Source organism: Poeciliopsis prolifica, unplaced genomic scaffold (genome assembly GCF_027474105.1).
Source record: "Poeciliopsis prolifica strain line A6 unplaced genomic scaffold, Auburn_PproV2 SCAFFOLD030, whole genome shotgun sequence".
NCBI lineage: Eukaryota > Metazoa > Chordata > Actinopteri > Cyprinodontiformes > Poeciliidae > Poeciliopsis > Poeciliopsis prolifica.
This window is the reverse complement of record NW_026562405.1, coordinates 5,595,593-5,620,818: the sequence shown is the minus strand read 5'-3', so window position 1 is coordinate 5,620,818 and position 25,226 is coordinate 5,595,593. Positions and strand designations below refer to the sequence as shown.

Below are 25,226 nucleotides of genomic sequence, written 5' to 3'. Positions count from 1 at the left end.
GAGGTGTCAGAGCGAGCGCAAAGGTAGGACTGTTACTTTCAAAATGAAACCATTTTCATCCAATTATTGGATGTGGAAATTCTGCTTGTTTTAGAGGCCAGCTAGAAAATGGCGGACCTAATGGACTCGACAAAAAAATGTGTTAAGTGTTAAATTGACAATGTGTAAGGATCAATAAAGCTTTCTGTGTAGATAAAAGGGGATTTATCGTGACCAACTATGTTTATTCATTTCTACATGTTTAAATCATTTATTAGCATATGGGGAAAACATATCTTTTCTTTCCTGAGGGCAAAAATCAGGCTGTTTTGTTTATTTCTGTAATTTATGGGAAATTTCAGAGACGATGTCAACTTAGTGTGCTTCCTTTTTATAATGAACGTCAGAATGAAAGTAATTAAAGTGGCAGAATTAATTAACTCACAAAAACACCTGAATGTTAATAAATGAAAGTTTCATTTGATGCTGTAATTATAATTTTGCCACTTTAATTTCAGAGCTTGTTCAGTTTTATCTCCATTACAACTCAACCTGAAAGGAACATTATTTTTTATTTATTTTTCAGTTTTATTTTCAGATTTTCACCTGTTGTTTTGCTGGTGCTACTATATTTGTTGCTCCAGCGTATAAGCTGAATCAGACAAACATTGTTATAAAAACAAAAAGACATATATAAGTCGCACTGAACTAGACGTGACATTCATTTAGAACTTGTTAAATGTACCTTTAATAAACTTTGACCACCTTGTTTTTAGCCAGCAAAAAAAACTTCCTGCTTCATGTCAGTCTGTATGAAACAATATTCAATGTCTGAGTCTAAAAAAGGACCATGAAGACATAATAAACAGATGTAAGTCACAGGCCCTGGTAATCTATGACAAAAAGTGCAATTCCCAGAAAATAGAGTATCTGTAACTTCCATCATGATGTAGCAGCAGATAACAAGGTGAACATGAGTCAAAAAAAGTAACGGTTGAGATTTTGGATCTGCGTTCAGGAAGTGTAAGATCATAATTCTGTTAGCATCTGAACTCAGTTCAGAAAAAGCAGACGGGTTAAAGACTCGCTGATAACTGTGATTCACTAAAAGGACAAGAACGGGTCACCAACCAGAACATGACCCAAAAGTTTATACCAGAGTCACCAAAGTCATAAGGCAGCAGGATCTGATGACAAATTGGTACAGTTTTCTATTTTTGTTAAGAATTTATTGACAGGGAGAAAATAGTCTTTTGTCTTGTATTCTTCCTGCTAAAGCATGCGTTTGTTCCAGTTTGAGTTCAGTTTCCATCATTTTACACTTTTGTTGCAAACAGCTGATTTTTTTTGTTGCTGTAAAAAAAAAAAAGAAAAGCTCTGTTTTTTATCTCTTAATTTTCAGACTAATTGTAAAGAGAACAGATGGCTCCATTAAAACCTAATGTCATTGTATGAAGATGTATGGCACCAAATTTGTGCCAGTGCATAAATCACTCAAGCATCTTTTTGCATTCTGCTTCATCATTCCCTGATGTGCATCAGCAAATGACAGAAACCTGCACAGGTAGGTGTGGAATATCGCAGTAAATCAGCTGAAAATATGAGATCCTCACATTGAGTTGTTAATGATCCATTTTCCTCCTTTTGCTCATTTAGTCTAGTAGGTTGTAATCAGGTTGACAACACATAAAGTTGGTTTATGTCACCGATATCTGGAGAAGAATATTTCAGCTCATCAACAGTATTGTTAGAGGCTAAATAGGCACTCCAACCAACATGAGGGAAAAAAAAAAAAGAGGACAAAAACCAGACTTCCAGACACCAAGTTTTAGCCAAAAAAGACATTATGGAAAAAGGGCAGAATAGAAAAAATGACAGTCACTGGTTAGGTTTTATATCTCCTGCTGGTTTCTGTGTGTGAAACTGGGTGAAGTGGTATTCTTGTGTAAAAACCTGGCTAAAGACACATAAAACATGTCACACACTATTAAAGGCCAGAGCCTAGCCTTTTGGCAAGAAATTGATCAATCTGTTCAACAGAAGGGAAAGGCAAGATAAAGTGAGCAGAAAGAAAGAAGATGTCAGAGAATGGCAAAAATATTTTAAAGGGGCCACATGTATGACTGTAATATTACCTTTACACGTCTCATTATTCAGACTTTTCTGTGGACCAGATTTATTTACAAAAAAGAAAAAAAATCACCTGTTTGTGGATTTTTTCTTGAGCACATATAAAAATGTCAAAGATGAGGCAACTTGGGAAGATGCAATTCTAGCTGGCATTTCCAAAGAAGCTAATGAAGGAGCGTTTATATTCCCTGAAGTTGATTGGCTGTAAACCCAAGAGTGAAAATAAGGATTATCATGAATGTGTTGGGTTCTCTGGAAGTTTCCACTGGAGGTATTAATGTATATAAATGACTATTTAGTGTTTGAACTATTAAAATAGGCAGTTATAAAGTAATCCAGGACTTGAGTTAGTCGTTGTCCCTCATCACTGTAAATACCAGGGCTTCACTGGAAACACAGAAGCACTGACTGTTGTTTGTGTGATGTCAGAATGAACACAGACGCTGATGAGCTAAAAACTGACCACTGATTTTGATTGGTTTTTAATCATGGTTCAAAAACAAGTTGTTTCTCTTACCTATTGAAGTTGTAGCTGGAACAGGCTCTTTGGATACTGCAAAAAAAAAAAAAGACAGAGGGGAAACATGAATACTTGATGTTAAACACTATTCACATCTATCTGCTGCCAGAATTCTCAATTTGAACATTTCAACGACAGTCAAATCTTTAAAAACACTTTTTGAGACTGAGATCTGGAAAAATTCAAAGTTCATTATACTTGTTTTTTGTTCAGATTGGTAAAAAGTAGAATTACTTTTCTAATAAAAAATGTACAAACAAATGCCATTAATTTTGGGCTTTAAATCACAAGCTGTCATATATTGCAAATGCAAAGATATTGCATGGTTTTCTATAAATTCCACATACAGGCTAAAATATGTATACAAAATTAATATGATTTTTTTTATGTTTTCAAGAGTTGAATATGTTTTGTCATTCATTTAGATAGTGAAAGTCACATGCACATCCATTATAAATAGTGACAATTTTAAAGAACATGGATTACAGATATATGAAAACCCAAAGTTCAATGACTCACACAATCAAAATATTACATAAGATCAGATTTCAAAAGCCAGAAATGTTAGGCTTCTGAAGAGTGACAGAAACTATTGAACTTTTCCTTACATTTACATTTTCTGAAACGTACCTGTAAAAATAGTCACTGAATTTTTTTATAAGTGCAAAAAGGTTCTGCTTTACAAAACGTATTTTGTAAAGCTAAAACATGTTTTAGCTCAACAAGAACAAAATTAATATTCATAATTAACTACAGCTGGTAGTTTCTCTTTGCCAGCTTTAGAAGGATTTCTGCAACAGCGCTTATTCTCATTCAAGTTGAGCTGAAATGTGCAGCTGCCCACATGTACAAGCCAAAAGCCTTTTGGAGAAAGGTTTTATATTCTCCAAAAGGCTTCAGAAAACTCTTCGGAGTGTTTGTACAAGTTAAGGTGAATATGCCACATAATATATGAAATATGATTGTTTGTGAGCAGGGTGCATCTAAATCTACTTGGACATAATTGGTACAGATTTTGTGCAAATATACAATTATGTGAAGGTAGCTTTTAAATGTCACTGTATTTGTATTTGACTCCTCCCTCCTCCAACTTGCATTAAAAAACAACAAATCAACACATAAATTGTTGCCTAAGGATCTACAAAGATTAGAACTATGCAAAAATAAAACGTCTGAGTTTACCTGAGTAGTAGGAATTCAGCAAGGATTTGCTCTGCAGTGTTTTGCTTCCCTGCACAGAGAAGGAGCAGGGGGGGGGAGGCTGTGGAGAAGAGAGGTAAGAGTAAATATGTCAGTGAGGACGATGAAAATTATTTTAAAAAGTGGGGAAAAGCAGAGATGGGGGTGAACGATGTGCAGCAGAGGCCAAAATAAAGACATGAAAGAAGACGGAAAATTTAAGATGAGGTAGAAATAGAAAAAAGGAGAGAATCAGTTGAAAAAGTCCCAAAAGAGTTTCATACCAGAGTGACCTTATGTAAAAATCAACAGTCGATTTTCAGAGACAATTAACAATAAAAACATCAACAAAAGCAGATCAATTTTCAGCAGCAAGTGGAGCAGTTCGATAGCATTAATGGCATCTATGATGCAACCAGTATTGAATTTGGAAGCACAACAGTGATTACAGGCCAATGGCGTACGCTTAAATCTGATGTGTTTCTCAGTGTGGGTCAATAATTTTAACTCGTCAAAGAATGAATGAGAGTAAAACTGTAAAATCGGGAATGTTAAACATATATTTTAAAAATTGGATTTGAATACAAGGAGCCAGAACTTCAGTTTGGTGAAACTTGAAATAATTTACACATCTATGAAAAGCAACATATGGGGTGTGGATCAACCTTTGATTAGTTCTAAAAAAGAAAATGAAATCAAACCACAAGTACAAAAATCATCATTAAGTGTCACATTGTTCAGTAAAAGATACCAGAAAAATATCCAAGAAGGTCAACGCCATGACTCAATCTGTTACCCAAAGAGACATGCAGCGTGTTAAAGGTCAAGTGACAAATCTCCCAAAGAGCTGCAGTAATAATGACAGAGCGGTTGAGGCGACACCATCATTAAATCGGTGGACTTTTCCAGAAGCTTGTTAACACCATGCATTGCAGTTATCCCTAAAGACATTAGATCCCTCATTAGGGATCATTGATGCAGCTCAAGTACCAGATAACTTGTCAATAGCAAAACCTCCCAAAGCTGTTTAGTCACTGTGAAAGTCAGTCTGCATAGAGCTCTGCTTTTATTAGCTTACTTGCTTAAGAAACATTTTGTAACTTGCATTTATGGCCAGGTATATTATGCTTTAAATGAGAACAAAATAGTATCCATTATACGTTATTTACAATGTTCTCTATTTATTCACAAAATAGTGACTTGTAAAATAACAGGCTGAAGAAAATGAAAATCCATGCCTGTCCCAAACAAAGTGATTGTCACTAAAACTCAAAAGAAAATAAGCTGCAAAGACATAAACTCTTGGGTGTAGTCTCCAGCGCAAATATATTATTACACTGAAATTAAGACAAAACTAACTGACAACAAATGTTTCTACAAGATACAGCAGCTTGTTGCAAGTCAATATCTCCTTAATATTGATTCAAAACCATTAGTTCTACTGACAGATTATTTCAACAAGACACACAATTTTGACTTAAACTCCTGGACTTCAGAAAGCCATCATTTAGCAAATATTTAGAAAAACAGCAAACGGTGAGTGACTCACTTTAACAATCTTCCATTTTGATCAGTACAGGAGCCAACGTTGCTTTGGTGGGAAAACAATAAGTAGCTTGAAGCGAACATTTGCACAAGTTCATCCCAATGGAAGACAGTTTTCAGAGCGAAGTGGGGACCTTTAGGTGGACACAACACATTTTATATATGTGGTTCATTATGAGAAATTCCTTCCTTTAACTGTGACCAATGATACCTTATTCCTGCACATACACAATCTCTTCTAGACACCCAGAAACTACTGTAGGGCTCTATAAATAAATAATATCAGACAGACACAGGCACATGTTCAATAAGTTAAAATGAGTAGTGGTGGGAGACTAACTGGAGCATATTACACACTAAATAAACTTAATAAGCTCTGACAGCTAGCAGTTTACACATTTATCCTTCATACCTGCTATTTCAGATATACTTAGATATACTAGTTAATTAGATCAATGGTTCTCAATTTTAGCCACAGTTGGGGTTTTTCATACTTGTCTTACTCGTGCTTTTATTCTATTCAAATCGTTACAGAACATATTTGACTGAAGTACCTCTTAATAATCAGTCAGAGCAGTTTAACCGTTTTTTTACAAATAAAATACTGAATTTCATTAAGATAGACTTTTCATGTAAATCTAATTTGATCTGACCGTGTCTGACACTGTGGTCAGCAGCACAGGAGCCCCTCAGGGCACAGTGCTGGCCCCTCTTCTCTTCACCCTGTACTCCTCTGACTTCCACTACAACTCGGAGCTGTGTCACATACAGAAGTATGCTGATGACACAGCCATAGTCGGATGTATCAGGGACGACGGAGAGGAGGAATATCGCTGTCTGGTGAGGGACTTTGCTCTCTGGTGCCACACAAACCACCTGGAACTCAACACCTCTAAGACGAAGGAGCTGGTTATAGACTTTGGGAGGTCCAGACCAAAGCCGAGACCAGTCGTACTAGAGGGAACGGAGGTTGAGGTCGTGGACTCCTACAAGTACCTCGGGCTGTGGCTGGACAGTAAACTGGATTGGTCAAAACACACCAGCCACCTGTACGGGAAGGTGCAGAGCAGGATGTACTTCCTGAGGAGACTGCGGTCCTTTAACATCTGCAGCAAACTGCTGTGGATGTTCTACCAGTCAGTGATCGCCAGTGTCCTCTTCTACACCGTGGTGTGCTGGGGAGGCAGCACATCCAAGAAGGACACGTCCAGACTGGACAAACTGATCAGGCGTGCCGGCTCTGTGGTCGGCATGAAGCTGGACTCTCTGGTGACGGTGGCAGAGGCGAGGACACTGAACAAACTGCTGGACATCATGGACGATAGCAGCCACCCTCTACACGCCGTCATCAGCAGCCAGAGGAGCCTGTTCAGTGACAGACTGCTGCTTCCCAAGTGCCGGACCAATAGATTCAAGAACTCCTTTGTCCCCCACGCCTTCAGACTGTACAACTCCTCACTGGGGGTCGGAGGTGACACAGGACAGAGGGAAGAAGGAGTAGTTTTTCTACAAATGTTAACTCCATATTTATCAGGCCAAACCATACAGTGCAATACCATATCACTCACTGGTCAATCTATCCACCAAATTGCTATAATTTCCTTTTGTGTTGTATTTATATTCTTTGTTTTGTATTTATATTCTTATTATATTTACTGTGTACCTTGTATTTAATTTGTATTTTTTTGTATTCTTTTGCGTATGCTTACTGTGTGCCACATTTTTGCCTGTGAGCTGCTGGCAACTATAATTTCCTGAGGGAGTCTTCCCAAGGGATCAATAAAGTCAAGTCTAAGTCTAAGTCTAATTAAGTGGAGTGGATTTCATTATAATTCTTTTTTTAAATAATGTTTTTGTAGACAGCTGTGCAGAAAGACGTTGATTCCAGCTGCTATCAGTCACCAGATCCTCCGTCTCATCATTTCATCCTTTACTTTAGAGTCAACTCATTATATTTTGTTCATTTATTTTTAAATAAATGTCCCTCTTAATATCAACATTCTGTCCCTGTTACAGCCGTAGATGCAAAATGAGTTTATTTGAAAATAGTGGAACAAAATGTTTCAATTAATCAGCGTTTACTGTAAATGAAGCATTTTGCTGTAAAACAGCAACTTGAACAGAAAGTTTTTTTCTTCCTGCTCATGGATGTGGTTATGTAAATCAGTCGTTTAGATCTAAAGCTGGTGATCTACTGCTGGTCTTCAACTAATAAGTTACAATGAAATTTTCATCTGAGGCTTTAAAGGTTTAAATGTCTCAATTCACCATCACGTTTCATTGCTACAGAAGCCTGAAAATATAATATAAAGCAGTAAGCCGCAAACATTTGTCTTAGAACAAATATTCATCTTCTTTTTATTCATTTCTACCTTTATAAAGGTGGATATTTAGCTTCTTTGAAATTTTCTCAGATGCAATTTTTATTTTTCTGAATGCATCAATGCGAAAATAATTAAGTTCTTGGAAAAAATGAAATAATATTTGAAGTTTTGGGACGTTGATATTCTCAAGTACACTCAGTCCTGGTTGCACCTTTGGATCTCAGAAATAACTCACCGTTCAGCTGTTCTTGCCAAGCACACAGAAATGTACCGGTGTTCTTTTAGGTTTTACAAACTGACAGATCTGCTTTTCTTAGAAGCAGATTCTGTGAATCTTTTCTACCTGAATGCCTCTTATTTTGTTTTCTTTGGTGAACAACACTTTGTGCTCATTTGGCAGCTGAATTTCTGTTCTTGTAACCAGTCCATGTTTTTTTTCTCCTTAAAATTAAAGATCCACAAACTGTTGCATGTTCTAAGCAAGCCAAGATCAAAACCATAAATTAATATACTTAAACATTTTATTTTTGAGATGGACTTTTTGCACAAAAAAATGCAACATCTGTTTAAAAAAATGTTTCCCTCAAAAAAATCGAATTAGTAATAAAAATGTTCAGCTTATTACTTAATTAGTGCATATAGAATATTAAGTTACAAATAATTCTTTGAAATCACTTTAAAGAACTAAAGACAGAATATGAGCAAAAAAATCTCCTTGGCATATTAAGAAATTTAACAAGCTTTCTTAATTAGCTATATTTGCGTATTATTTGACTGACTACCCAGAAATGTCTTCTACTAACAAACCTTTTACAACGGACAGTGAATCCCACTGTGGGGACGCAACTGGTCAGTTGTAAAAATGTTGGGATGTAAGTTTAAAATGTAGGACGTAAGCGACAACATGGCTGGCTAAAACTATTGTTCTGTTTTTATTTAGCATTTCATAATGGTTTGCAAAATTCTCAAAGCTGCAAGTCTCTTCTTCTGTCCACTGAAATTCAACAACAAAAATCAAGCCCAATGGAAGAAACACAGACAGAAGACTGAAGGGCGATGAGAATCAAGCAGGATTGTGTAGGAAAGCGGTGGGTCGGCACCCTGCTGTCATTTATTTTCCATTTTCTGTACATATGATGACATCACTTCCCCGCTGTGGGTTGTGTTTCCTCTCTGTATTATCCTCCCTTTCCTCCATCACTTCTTGCATTCTTCATCTCTGTCCCACACTTCTAATACATCCAAACAAACATATTTTCTCCTGCTTGGTGATAAAATTCCTCTCGCCTTATGCAAACTACCACTGTATGCTAATGTTCACCAAAAAGCAGTCAGGCTTTACTCGAGTCAGGAGTGTACCTGCATACCAAGAGAAATCTGCTTTGACAGCAATGTCCTGTGAAGATAGCTGGTGACTGGGTGAGAATGCAATAACACAAAAAGGTTATTTGCCCTGTGAGACTCCTTGCAGAAATATTACTGGGTCCCCTCTCTGTGTCAGCGCTTTCAGTCTCATTAGGACCGAGCCTGGCAGAGTATGCTGCATGCAAGTAAATGTTTGTCCATTTCAGAAAAAATACTACCAAAGCTGAATTACAGATAGGAGGTCACTAATTTGTGACATTGTTATGGGTAACTTTTAACTTCATGCAGTTGCCGTATTTTTTTAGTTTGTGATTGACCAATAAGTAGTTCTTATGGTACAAAATTTCCTAACATTTCACAAACAGTAATGCGCTGAGTACATTATGCATTTGTATTTAGTACAGCCCACCAAATTCCTTCAAACGTCACATAATAATTAAACTTAATTTAATGTGGGGGTGTTTTCACAGTCGGGAGGCTCAGTTTGAGAATCAAACAGTAACGATTTCAGCTGCTGCAGTTTTCTTTCACACTGCATTGTGTCAAACAATCTTCCCCGTCCGCCTTTGATGGCGCTGCACCAACAACAACACACACACAAAAAAATAAAAATAAAAAAAAATCATAAAAACTTCTGAAGACACTGATGGTAAAAATGGAGCTTTGTCAGATTTTACAAGTTGGAGGATTTTAGATCTTTGGTTAAAAAAAAAAACAACGAGCCATTTCTTCTGACAGAGCTGGACTCATGTTTGTTTTGATGGTGATTACCCAGAATGCACTGTGTTGTAGTCATCTACTGTCTGCTGTCCTGCTTTTGCTTTTCAAACAGCAAACAGTCTCAGACAATTTTATGAGGACCAGAGTTCAGCTGCACATTCACACTTTTTGAAATGAACTGGACTTTCTTTGCAAACATCTACAGTTTGATGAGAGCGGACTAAACAGGGCCGAAGTAAACCGAACTGTTCTGTGAAGAAATCAGGGAATTATTAGCAAATATAAATGAACAGCAAGGACCAACAAAAAGTCTGTCTTAAAACATCCTTCTGATTTTTACATTTACATTGATAACAAAAAGATTTACCCAGCATTAAAAATAATGATCAAAAAGTTAATTAAAAATGTCCAAATAAGTTTATACAACACAATGCACTGTAGTGTATAGGCGGAGATGAATGAATTTAACCTGAATGTTCAAAGTGCAACAAATGTAACTCCACTCAGTCTGCAGTTTTCAGTGCAGGAACAATTTTTGTACATCAGTAGGGAGAGTTAAGAAGAAGAGTGCAGGCAGTTATGACCAGCATTAAATTGAACCTGTAGCTCTCAAAAGCCAAGTTCCCCTAAAGGCCAGCGTGACATTTACAAGAGAAAAATGCCCACCTGAGACCAACTGTCTAATTATACCAGACACACAAATATGAGTAATTTTAAGAAGAAAAATAAAAAAATGCAGTTCGTTCTTTTACAAGATGCGATCTGCGAGAGGGAGGGTCAGTTATCCCCAAAAGAAGCACAAGGTAAGATGGAAGATTGACGAAAGTTACAGTTTTATTTTTAGTCAAAACGTCTCATTTGAAGCAGCCAATAGAGGGACATGAACATAGGAAGCTCTGCTTTTTTCTTTGATTAATATTGATCTGATATTAATATCTCTATTGGTCTTAATACTGAAAAAAATCAGTTTCAGATGAATAAAGGCAGATCTATTCAGTCTAATTCTATGCCTTGTCCTCTAAGTAATGAAATGCTTCAATGTTTATTTTACATTATATTTAGAACTAATTTTGTGATTAATTAATTATACTTTCAGGACCATTTGGAAGAAGATCTCTATATTTTACATTCACCAACGTTGTGAAGCTGTTATTTTTGGCTGTCAATTTCACTGATTGAGGAAATTAAATTTGGGTTATTTTTCCATGACCAAGCTTGAGACGCTATTGGTGTAAGTAAGAGTACTGTACTGGCCAAATGAATTTGTAATTCAATACATTTGTGTCTGTGTTTAAAAACATAAATATGTTAATTCAGTGCTGCTTCTCTGTATTGGATCGACTGATGCTTTCTCTCAGATATCTGTACTGGAAGTGCATTCCTTTTCTTCTTAAGGTTTCTGGAATAATTTACGGATAAAGTTCTCCAGACGTTGTCAATGCTGCCAGGAAGTGTGAATCTTGATCAATTTCATCTAGAGCAGAAGTGCAGATGAGTTTTACTCACTGAAGCCGTTGAGGTCTGGGCTGGACGTGGAGAACGGGTCGTCTTTGTGCAAGGTGCTCACTTTAGTGGTGCTCTTATCAGCCGTGGTGACCGGACCCATCTCCCTCTGCTGGGTGGAGCTGCTCGCAGTTTCCTTCTGCTTTTTGGCCAACTTCCTAAAAGCCAAACAAACATGGAAAACATCTAACCAAAGGACATGAATACAAGTTTGTGAATTATGGTAAGTTATATTTATACACAAAGTTTGATAATTTGACGAGTGAATTGAGCACAGAATGAATCCATAAGATATGGATACTGCCATGCATTTAATAAAGGATCCGTCGACTTGAATAGGCCATCTTTAAATTCAACAGCATGTAAACAGGTGCAGAGTTTAACTGTCAGAGTTAAACTGCAAGAGTTTGGAAAAAAAAAATTGAGAAGCAAAATGTCGTTATAACGCGAGTTTCTCGATGAACGACAAAATCTCTTTATAATCTCTTTGTAAAAATGAGTTTCTTGTTATAAGGAGATATTATTTTATGTTCCTCTGATTAAGACTCGTTAAAGGGCATAAAGAGACTCACTATGATCCTCCTTCTCACGCTGTTTCTTCTAGATGACATTTAAAAATCCCAAGAAGTATTGATGTTTTACTGTTCCAACCTCTCTTATTTAAAAGAGATATATTTTGGATTTAATGAGATTTAAATATCATTTTAGCAGGCTTTACATCTCGTTATAATGACAAAGTTTTAGGGTTTAAATGAGATGCCACTCCTAAATTTACTTTTTGAAGTTGAACGCTTACACCTGTCATCTCGTCCCCACCAGATTTTCACATCACAGAGATTAACACACGTTTTGTTTATTCCTGACAAAAATAAAGTCTAATTTCAGAAGCTGTGACAAATCCCTCGAGTTCCTTCACATTGCATGTGGAAACGCTCTGACTTTCAGTAATAAACACAGCTTTGGGTTCTGCTTTGGCCATCTTCCATTTGAATTCACCAAACTTTCCGTGACTATTTAGAATTATTTTCCCACCACATTTCTTCCTCAAACGTGATGATTCCCCATCTTTCCTCCAGTTTAGTCGCTAACGATTTAAATCCCGTTATATAGATTAAATTATGGAACCACGATTACATAAATTGTTGATGGTTTTGCTTACATAAATCTTGTTTGCAAACAAACAATCCCATTGTTGGGTCTCATAATTAGTCATGAAAGCAGTGATTATTTTGCGTTCTTTAAGGCAATTAGCACAAAAATGGAAAGACGATGTGATTTACTGCTGAAAGGTGACCACAGTAAACTATTGTTCTTTGAAGCTGAAAAACAATAAACGTCTTTAAGTAAATATGTTCCAGGTTCTCTAAACACATGATCAGTCATACTTGGATAGGACACCAAGCCTGAAATTGCCAAATGATAGTATTACTATGAGAATGAGATTTTTTAGGTAAAAACACTGACTGGTCGGTATGACATTCATATTGTATTTAGTACAGCATCTAAACCTAGATATTGCTTTCCCCTCATGCTTGCTTGTCCCATCTGTTAGCTGCTTACTGATGAACATGTTACAGAGTCTGATGATGCTTCAGGTTTAGAAACCACGAAGGAAATCAGACATCAAAGTTGAACCCTGCAAACTGGACTCACAACAAAATTCATCTCGTCTTGTGTGAATTTTCTTGAAAAGTCAGAAATACTTTTGATGCTGGAAGTGATAATTAGTGCACTTCATCTTAAAAGAACGTTGCTTCTTCAGAAAGCTCTGAGCCAGCCATGTAAATGAACTGCCTGTCCTGTTTTGTTCTGCAGTTTGACTCATCGCTTGGACTCAAATCTTTTGCACATTTCCAAACTTACGACTCCATGAGAAACCCGCATGGCCATCAGTAAAATACGTTTGGCAGGTTTTCTTTTGTAATTTGTGTGTTGATGAAATAAAGTTATGTGGAATGCAATGTAAAATCTTTAACTCGTGACAAAACTTCAGTGCCGTCATGAAGTAATTAGCTGGTTTCTTTGCCATGAGTGAGGCTGTGGAAAAAATAAAAACTGATCTCAGTGAGTTTATTGAGTATTCTTTGACCAGCATGAACTATTTTTTACCCAAATCCTCCTTCAAATTGCACATCATGTCTTGCAAAAGGCAAACTTTTAAAAATCTAATCATAAACATGGAGATAGAAATGCAGTTTGGCCTTTGCTGTGAGTTAATTTGAAATGTGAAACCAATGAATAGGAAGCCATAATATTTTCTTCATCATCTTTCAATATCTATTTACAGTACTGCGGTGAAGTGCGACCCAACAGAAGCTCTTTATAAGTTTAATTTCAAGGGAGTGACATGATTAGCTTCTTTTAGTCTTGTTGAATAGCTCTTTATACTTTCTGAAGGCATTTCAAAGTTTTTCTTTGGAGTTTGCATGATGTTTTACTCAATACTCAAATATTAAATGACGACTAACAGTGGAAAAATTGGGAAAAAAAACCTACAAGCCCAAAAGAAGCTTGAACCCTGAAAAATGGAAGCAGTTAATATGATAGAGACGAACGTTCAGACGCTCAGCTTCCCTGTCCCATTGTTCACCAAGTCATCATTCTGAAGAACATGTGAAACTTTAGTTTCTGTTTGCAATGAGAAAAGCTTTACAGGTCTGTGACTGAATTCTGATGTGCAGACAATCTGTGTAGCTAACGGACTAATTGACCTTAAACTAGCTTAGTGTAACTGGTATATTTGTGCACAAACAATCTATAACATTTTGTTCAAGTTGTTCTAAAAGGAGTTACTTTATCAGCGAACATATTCAAGTCTAAATTAGCATCTCAATGCTAAACATGTGGCAGCAGCACAGATGGCACCGATGCTAATGTGAGAGTCCACAGTCCACATTTTTTTAAAGAAAAGTATGTTTTCAAATTCACATTAAAGAAACATTTGAAAGCACTTTGAACCAATCTGATGGCTGAAAATCCTAACAGATTTAAACAATAAATATCTCTATTTATTCAATAATTTAGCAGCAAAATTAGATTTTTAGTTGAAAAAAAAACAAACATTTTAAGCAGAAAATTTAGGAATCAATAAAAATAAAATATAATCTGTCCTCTGTCTACGAAAAAGCCTAGCTGCTCCGAACTAATCCAACAAATAGCTAAACTTTATTTTTATCAGCACATCAACACATTTTTCTGACGTTAAGGGTGAAAGAGTCAAATGACAAACAGTGGACTGAGTTTTTGCATAAGCATTGATTCTTGTGTGCTTCTGGAGGCAAATATTTGAGCTCCTCAGAGCTGTGTGTACTGGACATTCAGTCTTTTCGCCTCTGAGTGTTGCACGTGTCGGCTGTGTCGGGCTGCTGGTCCACGCTGGGCAGTGAGTTGGCGTGTTCCTCTGTGACTTATCACGATGCCGCCTCGTTGCATGTGTTTCTGATGGAATGAGCCGTCTCTGCAAAGCCAGTTCAAAAAGGCCAATGCAAGACAAATGCATTTTGCACTGCATGGCATGATTGAGACATAAGACCTTCCTTTTCAAGAGCAGCCTCTGCTAACTTTAGTAATATGAAGGTTCACAGCCACTCTACAAGTTATTCAGTGAATACTAGAAGCTTAATAGTTAAAACAAAGCATAGACAGAATTTTGTCTTGTGTTTTCTTTCTGGCTTCCCTTAGAGATTGAGAAGGTGAATGAAAGATTACAGTGGCTGTATTTTAAACCGGAATGGATGTGTATTGTCAAAACCCTTTGGTAATTTCAATAACATGTATCACTCAATAATATTCTGAGTTTCCTGGGTTATTAGGTTTTTCTAATAACCCCTGCATGCTCACAGATCAGTATCCACAGATTTAACTATTCCCAGATTTTTCTTTTCTCTGCGTAAGTCCACATTTTTTGCCAAAAATTCACATATCTACTGTATTTGGAATTAATTTATTCGGCGCTGATTGGCAGAAACCCCAAATCCGGAGAGAAGGAAGACTTCCTCTGCAGCCAGCTAAAGAACAATAAACCAAATCTTAGTGGAGGTGTGTGCGCATTAAAGGGGATGCATTATGCACATTCACTCCAAACAGTTAGTTGCCAATATTTCTCCAACTTTTGTCCAAAACATCATAAACTGATCTGGTTGTTTCTATCAGTTCATTACTAATATCTTTAATTTTGCTGAACAAACAATTAAACTTTTGCCACATCATGAGCTGCAGAATCATCCATGGTGGGCGTGTGTATTCTTGTTTACTTGCAGATGTTTATATGGTGTGTGTGTTTTTGTGTGTGCGTGCGTGGGTGGGTGTGTGTGTGCGTGTGTGTCTGAACAGCGAGATTGCTCGCACGCTGATGCTTTTCTCTGTATTATGAGAGAATATAATAATGTGCTTGCAGCGCACTTTTTCCATTGCTGATCTTTTTGGTTTTATGAGGTGCTTGTTCTGCTTAAATGATTGTGAACGCTGGTGTGTGTGTGTGTGTGTGTGTGTGTGTGTGTGTGTGTGTGTGTGTGTGTGTGTGTGTGTGTGTGTGTGTGTGTGTGTGTGTGTGTGTGTGTGTGTGTGTGTGTGTGTGTGTGTGCGTGTCTGTGTGCATGCAAGCGCAATATTGTTGATCCCTCCGAAGGTCAGAAAGCAATAAACGAGGTCAGCTTTGGAAGAAACATCTCCTTTATCCCTATCAATCCGTCGGCCCTCTGTCTACTGGCAATAATGTCTGTGTAGGACCAAAGCGATTATTCATTAAATGTATGACTGTGCAAAAGTCTTAAACCACCTTCATTTTCTTTGAATTTTCCTACAGAACACTCTTATGATAGTCTAACTTGAGCTGTTACATTCTCCACTCTTTGAACACATTATGAAGTATGGCACAAATCTGATCAACTTAGAAATTGGGCCGTACGATGAAAAAATGAATATAGGTTTTTGAAAAAAGTGGATTTGTGTCACATTTGACTCGTATTTTTGCCGGCTGCGTGAATGTAGTCAGAGTCAACCTGAAGAAAGTCTGTAAAACTAATCAATCAATTCTACTTAAGATTTAATATAAACATTTACACAAAAATACTGAATATTTCATTGACAGAATGAAAACAAACCTTCCAAAATATCTTCCTTCTAATAAAATCAGGTTAATCTCAATATTTGAGAACCGTAAAACCTACTCTATGATTGGGGCCAAACCTACTCACAGTGGACTATTCCTGCCTATCTGACTGCACTTTCATTAAAAAAGTAGGGAGAAGAAGAAAGGCAAATTGGCCAGAAAGAGAATAAAGAACGTAAAAAACTGAAGAATGTATATAATCAGTGAAGTGGTAAAAGCAACAGGCAACGTCTCAGAACTTTTATGGGAAAGACTTTCTCATTATCGTTCCCATTCTTTCCCTGCACTTCTTCCTATCACACATTTATCCCAATAATGGGCTCGTTTAAATGACAAATCCCTCGTATTGTAATTTGCAATGAACGGGACATAATCCTTCTTTAATGAATATCACAGCGGCAGTTCATTAACGCTCAGGTTACCCCACCGGGCGCCGGCCCTACGAGAGTCATGAGTTACTTGTGCGCCCCCGGCGACGCTAATTGCAGGCTGTTTGATGTGTCGATAATGAGAGATGTGTGATGAGGGAACGTTCAAAACCATGAGGGAAAGCTGCACCGTTCCTCCGGTGGCTTAAGAGCAGTTTTGGTCCCCAGAGACACGAGATGGGAGGGAATGAAGTGAAGCAGAGCAGAAGTACTCATGAAACGGGTAAAAAAATCAGCTTTTAATTGTTTCTTATGTGATGTATGAGACGTCAGGAGCACTTGAGGGGTTCATTTCCCAAAAGCTGTGTTTCCATTAAAAAAAGACTCATTACTGAAGGTTATTCATTTACAGAATGAAGAGACTTCCTTATTTTATGCTTAATTGTATAGGTGAAATGACGTAGGATGAACCGCAACGATTCGGGATTGTTTAATTTGAAGCGAGTTCTTTTTAGAATAATGCATCAATATTAAACCAATGGAGCAGTCTGCAGCTTCCTGACCCAGCTGCTGCATCAACAGTTCACACTGATAAAACTCACATTAACCAGCAGGGCAAACATGGCAACATCAGAACAACAAGGTGGATTTAACTTACCTCTGAATGCATGAATGGCTTACAGACAAAGATGTGTGCATTTTCTTTTTGTCAACAAGATTCTAAAATGGAAAACTTGGTTCAGAGACAAGTGTAAGGAAAACTAATGATATTTTTGGTTGTCTGGCAGCACAGGACATCAGAAAAATTTTAAACCATCATAAGTTGATTGATAATACAGAAGTCTATATTTTTCTAATTTACAGTGAAGATATAAAGAAATACATATTTTATGTTCCCCATTTAATTTTAGCTAATATTATTTTTTTTTAACAAAGTGCCATTTGCTTTCCATGGCTCTTATTGGAAGTAACTCTAAGAACGGTGATAAGAAAAACCATGGATGTTTGCCGTAAAATCCAAACCGGTTTCTAATGTGCTAAATAATGCATATCAGGATATACTTGATGTTTATCTATTAAACAGTTTTAAGCATTTCATGAACTGCAGTTGTCCCTAAACTGTATACAATTATGCAATGATTCTGGAAAAATCTTTAGACTTCTAGAAAGTAACCAATTTAAAACTTAATCCAGTTATACTGCTATATAAACTCTAACATTATTTATGTTTGAGAGCTACATGATTGATCTTTGCTCAATTAAAGCCAACAGTCTTGAATTTGGTGACCAATCAGAAGAGAACAGGTGAGACGCCGAAGTCTCAGTGCAGATATTTGGTTTGGAAATAAAATAATCAAATCCTTTGTGTCAGTCCTACTAGTAAATATTAAGTTGTCGTTCTTGTCCAGGTCAAGTCAGAACAAAGTGATGGTTGAAAACCCATCAAGAGATTAATAAGCTATCAATACTCATCAATTACTTTTATGTTCACACAGCAGGTCTTGATGCTCGGCACATGTCAACCATAAGAGTGGCAACAAACGTTAGTCCCAGAAGCTTGGCCATTGAAATCTGTGTCTATTGTTCTGTTTCTACTTTATTATCAGCAAAACAAAATCTCTTGGTTGTTAACTTTACTCAAAATATTCAAAGCTAATCAGAGAAATCATGACTTGACAGGACAGATTTCATTTGAAGTCCTTTATGTTAATTTTTATTTAAATGGTGGCAACCAAGTTACTTTGTCCTGAATACAGAAGCACCAAGGATAAATATCTTTTCTTTGTGAGTAATGTGGGATGAGCTGTTATTCCTCTCAGAGCAAATTCTGTCTCTTTTGGAGTTTCTTAGAAATGTGGGGGTTCTTTCACCAGATCTTCATCAAAAGTGAAAGTATTTCACCTGCAGCTTGACCATCTCTGTTTCTTCAAAAGAGAAAATATGATTCTGAACAGGGGATTGCATTCATTTCAGTCGGTGCTCCGCGGATCCACAGGCCGACCCGGAGGTGTCCAGTAAAACAAGCGGAGCAACATTTGTTTCACTTGTCAAGGAATTGGCAGAAACTCCTGTATTATGCTGGGGCTGGCCTCAGCCAGTCGGCTGGCAGCTGGATAACTCAAATAACCTGGAGTCATCCCCTGCTAGAGTCTGCAGTCAGACAGGCAGTCAGTCACCTCAAGATGACAGCGGTAGCTCCAGAGGAGGCTGCAGGCGAAACCCAAACAAACTTTCATCTGAGTATCACAACCCAGACAAGGGAGGCGAGATGGAGAGCTACACACAGACACACACGCACACGCACACACACACACACACACACTGCAGGCATGCATCAGCCTGACACATTTAAATTCCCCCCCTCATATGATGGCTCCTCAGGCTACCCTTGTAGATGTGAATGGAAGTTTCTTCACCTGCATGTAGATTTATTTAACAGCATAATAAATTAATTTTGCTTTATTTAACTTGACAATGGATTCCTAGAAGTGTTTTTGCTATGCAATTAGTTTGATGGTGTAACAGCTGCTTTTAATAAATGAGCTGAACTTATTTACAAATTGACTTCTTGTTAAAATAATGATGAAATAAAAATAAAAGAAAAGTAAACACTGCAGCATGATTATCTTCTGTTGCAGTGGTAAGAATTTGCTTGAAGACATGATATTTCTTTCATGATATCATGTGTTTTTTTCCCCCACATACAGTCATATTCTGTAAATTTAAATATTTGTTCTGATGAGGCTCATTTGTCTGACTAAAAATTGACATCCTTTAAGCAGGTATTAAACATACTTTTCTTTAAGCTCGCTTTTCTGATGTAATCCAGTTTCATTTTCACCATAATTACTGGGATAAAAACCTTATGAGTTATTGAATGGATCTGTATACATAGCCAGATTTTCCTTTTGTGAATTACACTAAACTTATTAAATTTATTGATTTTTTTCTTTTTGCACAACTTAGAGTTTTGAAGATATATTTTACTGTAGTTTTAATCCTATTTGAGTAAAAGCAGTTATATCCTCCTGTGTTGCTTAAAACAATAAACTATTGATGAATACAGCAAAACCAAGTTATCCATAAGACTTTTGGGGTGAAGCTGATAATAGTAATAGTTTTGGTTGAAATGATCCTCCCTGTTGAAACTTGCTTTGCATTACAAGTTGTTATCACCTGCATATGTTTGCCAAACGTAGTTAAAGTTAAATCTGAGCGTCAAAATCCTAAATTAAAATCTGTTGAATGCTGTCACTCCAGATGCATCAGTTTCTCTCTATAAAGGAGCAGCTTTAGCTGCTGTCAAAGAGCCTTAGGGGAGCCGTTTTAGGAGAAAGTTTGGCCAGGCAATGATTTTTCCACTTAGTTAGGACTCACACCAGATTTAAAGAGTTTCCAGACCTTTGAAGATGCTTTGAGAAGCAGAGATTCTCTGCAGGGATTTTCAGATGAGCTCAGGGCAGAAGAGTGCAGACGTGCACGCAGGTAGAGCGTGAAAGTGTGTATGCGTGCGTGTATGTGAGTGTGTCATTATGTGCTTGTGCATGCCTTAAGACAGCTATAATAGCTCTTCATTAGAAGTGGTTAATAAGCAGGAAATGGCCACTTGGTGAAGAAGATAAGAGTGAATTACATCGACCTTTTAGGGTCAGACTCTTTAAGAGGCAGGGCATGCAGGCGATCCAGAGGAAGCTGAACTCAAATGTTTCCTTATGCATCAGCATGGGTGGAAATTATCACAAATATTTTACATATAATAAACAAATTATTGGACAAACAAAAAGTAAAATACATTAGCCTGCAACAAAAATACAGTTTGTACTAAAAACGTTTCAGGTTTTTAACGTAGTCCTGAATTTAGATCAAAGAATTTTAGAAAACTGATGTTGAAGTATTTCTCAAATATTATGGGAAATGGAAACTTCGTGTCGTTATTTCCTTATATTTTCATCAAAGCTGACAAATATTGTTTAAAGTGGTCTAAAATCCCTTTCAAGCAACATAAATGAAAGTGCTCCTGAAAATACTGGGCACTAAATATTCCTGATATCTATGCCTATGCATGCCCTTGATTCTTGGAGGAAATAAATGAGCACGCAGTGATTTAAGTGCATAGCCAAAATAATACGTGCTGAATTGGTGAGAGGGAAATTGACCATAGTTTTTCTCTGTGCCCTGACCCACTTGGTTCAGTGTTTTCTGTGAGAATTCAAGGTTAGTTTCAAGGAAAGAGCATTGTGTTTGGTTCCCAGGGGGGATTGGTCCATCCAAAGTCTCTAGAGTATTTTTACTGAAGCAAATACCTTTACAGGCCAATGGGGTTTTCTTTACCAGTGCACAGTAAAGAAAGCTGCAGTATGTAACTTTTATAAATAAATACATTTTTAAATATTTGTTGAAACAGTCACTATGCAAGACAGTATGGGAGGAGAAAGTAGTGAAAAATATGAAGACCCTCTGCCTTCTCCCAGTACTAACTAGAAACAACCAGTCAGAGCAGGAGGTGGGTTTTAATGCTGTCAATAACCCTCCATGTGGCGCTGCTCATTCCCTCTGTCTCTCTCCTGTTGCTCTGTGGTGTGATGCAGTGAAGGCTCACTACACCAACGATGGTGGAAAAACGGTTGTTTCTCCACCAGTAGCACATACTTGAGTGATTGACAGCGCTAAAACCCTCCTCCTGGCTCTGATTGGTTGTCTTTGAGTCTGGAGCAGACAGTAGCTCAGGAGGAGGTGGAGGTGTCTCATATGTGTTAACACCGTCACTGCATGGTGACAATTTAGACAAATAATTTTTTTAATATATATGTAAAATGTGCTTTACATGCTGCAACTTAAGCTAAAGGCAGGTTCTGTAAAAATAAAAATACATGCAAATGCAGAAATCTTCAGTGAAATGTCAGCAAGTGGATGTGATTTTTTGATCTGACGATACTTGAGTTTTTTCTCCCCCTAAAGTGGGAAAGTATATTTTCTCACACAGATTCCCTCCAAAAAATGGAAATATGCATTTGATCTTACTTTTGCACAAACTTGCAAAATTGTAAACTGTGCAACTAAATACCCTGACATACTGAGAATAAACTTCTCGATTTCTACAACAAATACATAGATTTTGAGACATTAAACTAAATATGAGATGTAAAACTAAATGATAGTTTTACTGATGTTCAAAGGTGATTTTGCAATAAAGATGTTTGTCCTAAAATCTGAGAATCTTTTAACCATGCTCTCAATTATTATTATTTTAAAAGTTAAGTGTGGTGAAAGCTAAACAGGACAAACATTTCAATGAAAAGAACGAAGTACGATGGGCTGAGAAAGCAGTAGTTCTCTACTTACAGGTAATAAGAGTAGGAATAAGCATGTCTTCTGAAGCATGGTGAGGTGAGGCCGATGATGACAGAGCAAAAACCCAGAAGAAGACAAACACATTGGATTAGTTCATGATTTGAGTGAAAAATAAATCTGTCAACCTACACAAGCTAGAAATTTAGTTTCTTTGTGTCCTCATATTTACTTACTTTATTTAAATAAATATTTTTTGCAGGCCCTGTTCAATTATCTGGAATATTTTGTATTTATGGTAATTTTGAGTCGTACAACAAGGTTAATATCTGAAATGATTTGCATTGTGTTAGGTTTTTTTGTATTGCTGAAATGCAAAACAAAAACTAAATTTTCATTTTGTTTATCTTTGAAAAGTCTTTTCTGTTGTTAAACTTAAGAAAAGCTGTGATGAGCTTAGAGACAGGAGAGTTGTTGGCCAACAATCTTGGAAGGGTTTGACGGCCATTTTGAAACTTTTTAAAGTGCTGCTGCCCAATGATGTGATGAAACCACTACATCATTGTTGTAGTTGGATTTTTACACACTTTATCTTAATCTTTAAGACATAATGAATGCCTCTAAACACTCAAGGTTATATATTAAAGAATTTAAATTGCATATCTTAAGTGCTTAAGAAGAAAGCAACTCAAATATTTGGTTCTTCAAGATATTTTATGTCTCATCCTAAAAACTTCTTCAGAACTGAAGGTTTTATATGAGGAGTGAAACGTCTTCAAAAAGCAAAAGAAAACAACTAATTACCTTAAGCTTAAACTCTTGTTTGACCGATAATCTACACTGGCATTTAAAAAGGTATCTCATTTTAAGAACTGCATATCTAGTAGTGTGTATGCTTTAGTTATGCAAGTAAAAGGCCTTTGCAGGCACAGCTGTGGCCTCCATCACCAACTGGCTGATTTGTTCAGACAGGGATGAGAGAAAGGCTGGGTGGAGATAGACAGGAGAGAAATGGATGCAGAGAACAAATGGAAATGAGGAGGATTTATCAGTGACAGGTTTAAGTCGTTGCTGTACTGATGCTGTAGGTTTGGTTTAAGAACTGCTCCGCACAAAATTAGTCTCAAGCAAAAATGTGCCGGTATTTTGGCTTCTTTTTAATGGCTTCCCCACCCCAACGTGCACCGTCCGTCCAATGAGATGCCAACGCCTGGAACAAACACACACACACAAACTCACACTTCACAGATTCTGGATGGTGGAGGGACTAAAAGGATCAGTATCTGCGTTCTTGCTTAATGCGACGGTAACCGTCTACGACTACAGGTTGTTCTTTCTCTCTTTGGAAAGGAAAAAAAAAATAGTTGAAACTTAAGAAAATGGCCAAAGAAGAAAGTAAAAGAAAAGGCTGACGCATTTAAATTCCTACAGCCTTTACACACACTAACACACACAATGTAACAGACGTGCACTTAAACACATTTGCAACCCACCCACTGTTCACACTGCACTCTTTTCAAATGGCAGATGCACACACAGTCATAACCATAACCCTTTTAGGGCCTCTGCTGACATTGTCCTTATGATATTAATAAAATGCAGCGCGCTTGGAGCCGGGCTGTAAAAGCCACAGCAGTTAAAACTGCCCATAAATATTAATAAAGTGTAAAAAAAATAAAATAAAATATCAGCTCGGCAGAGAGACAGTAGCAACGTGTTTGTTTCTGTGTGATATTTTACTAAGTATATAAAATCAGATGGTGTACATCTTCGTTTCAAGATGTGTGAGTTAGGTTGCTCCTATGGGCGAAACTGTGCTCAAGTTTGTATCACAAATTTTCAGTGGCAAAAAAAAACTTTGTACCACAAATCTTCCTTCAATTTTGTATTACTTTTCAGCCATTATGCAGGAGACTTGGTGCTCTGCTGTGGATCATTGTCCAGCTTAAGGCAAAGGTCACACACTGATGACCGGACGTCGACTGAGTCCAAAAGAGCAGGAACCGAGGATTCATCAACCTGTCCAGGCATCATCTGGCATCATTTTGAAATGCTCTCTTAGTTGCATAGCAGACGGAACGGGACACACACCTTCCCTAAAGATCCGCTCTTGTCTCATGAGTCCACAGAAAAATACTTCAGCCGTTGTCCTCATTTTCTAAGATTTGTCTTTGTGTTCTTGATGGTCGAGATTTTAGTCATTAATCTCCCATAAAAGCTGTTTTTTCCAATCCTTTTTGCATTAAAGAATCATATGTGCTGACCTTAAATGAAGCAAGCGAGGGCTCCAGTGTATCTGATGCTAGTCTTGGTTCTTTTGAGAGACAGGTCAAAGAGCCAGAATGTCTCCTTTCTCAAGTTGCCTTGGCTATTTTTTTCCTTTAATGAATCAGATTTTTCTAACGATGCAATTATTCTCTTTAGTGCTCCATCATACACTTTGCACATGAATAAAGTTTTTTTTTTCTTACTGCAACTTTAGCATCAATTTGCAGAATAAAGAGAGGTACATAAACTATTGTAGGCCATTGCAGAGAAATAAAGGTAATTATTGCCCAAAAAGTTCAAATATTTTGAGAATAACTTCACACATTTACTATGAAAAAAATTCTGATACTCCCTGTTGTAGAAAAGTCAAATTTCACAATCAAAGGGAATAAATTGTGATATTATAACTCATATTTTCTCTAATATTCCAATGTGTATTTTCTAATTTTTTCACTTCAGTCCGAGAAGACTTCCATAATTTTTGTTAAAAATGTCTGATTAATAATTGTTGACGGACTTCTTGTTCTTTTTACAAATTTCTGACTTTATATCATCAGAGAACATTAGGTTTATTAATAAATTAAAAAAATTGGGAGAATTTTTTGTGAAATATGTTGAATGTTGAGATCAAAGAATATAAATCTCAAAAATGTATGTCTTCATTGTCAGTTATTTTAATCCTCCTATCTGAAATGGACCCAGTAGTTTGTTGTATCCGTCTGTGCATAAGTACACAAAAAAATACGATAAAATCAGCCAAACCACATGAATGATCTTAGCAGGGTCATGGTGAGTTTGTCATGTGTCCATTAGGAATGCAGTGGATTCCTCATTAGACTGAGCAGAGCGTGACGGTTTCCTGACGGCCTCCAGGATGAACAAAACCTCCAGAACCTCTGAACCATCTCAGGGCTCCTGGGTGGAAC

The 25,226-nt window shown here is 37.0% G+C and overlaps 1 protein-coding gene across 1 annotated transcript in view; it reads right to left on the bottom strand.

Annotated features, from left to right (window-relative positions):
* The window catches only part of LOC129372664 (receptor-type tyrosine-protein phosphatase T-like), a 292,638-nt gene that overhangs the window by 64,351 nt on the left and 203,061 nt on the right, over positions 1 to 25,226 (bottom strand). The window contains 4 exon segments of the mRNA XM_055050081.1: positions 2,627 to 2,662; positions 3,812 to 3,886; positions 11,263 to 11,423; positions 22,087 to 22,116. Coding sequence (XP_054906056.1) covers positions 2,627 to 2,662; positions 3,812 to 3,886; positions 11,263 to 11,423; positions 22,087 to 22,116 — 302 coding nt within the window.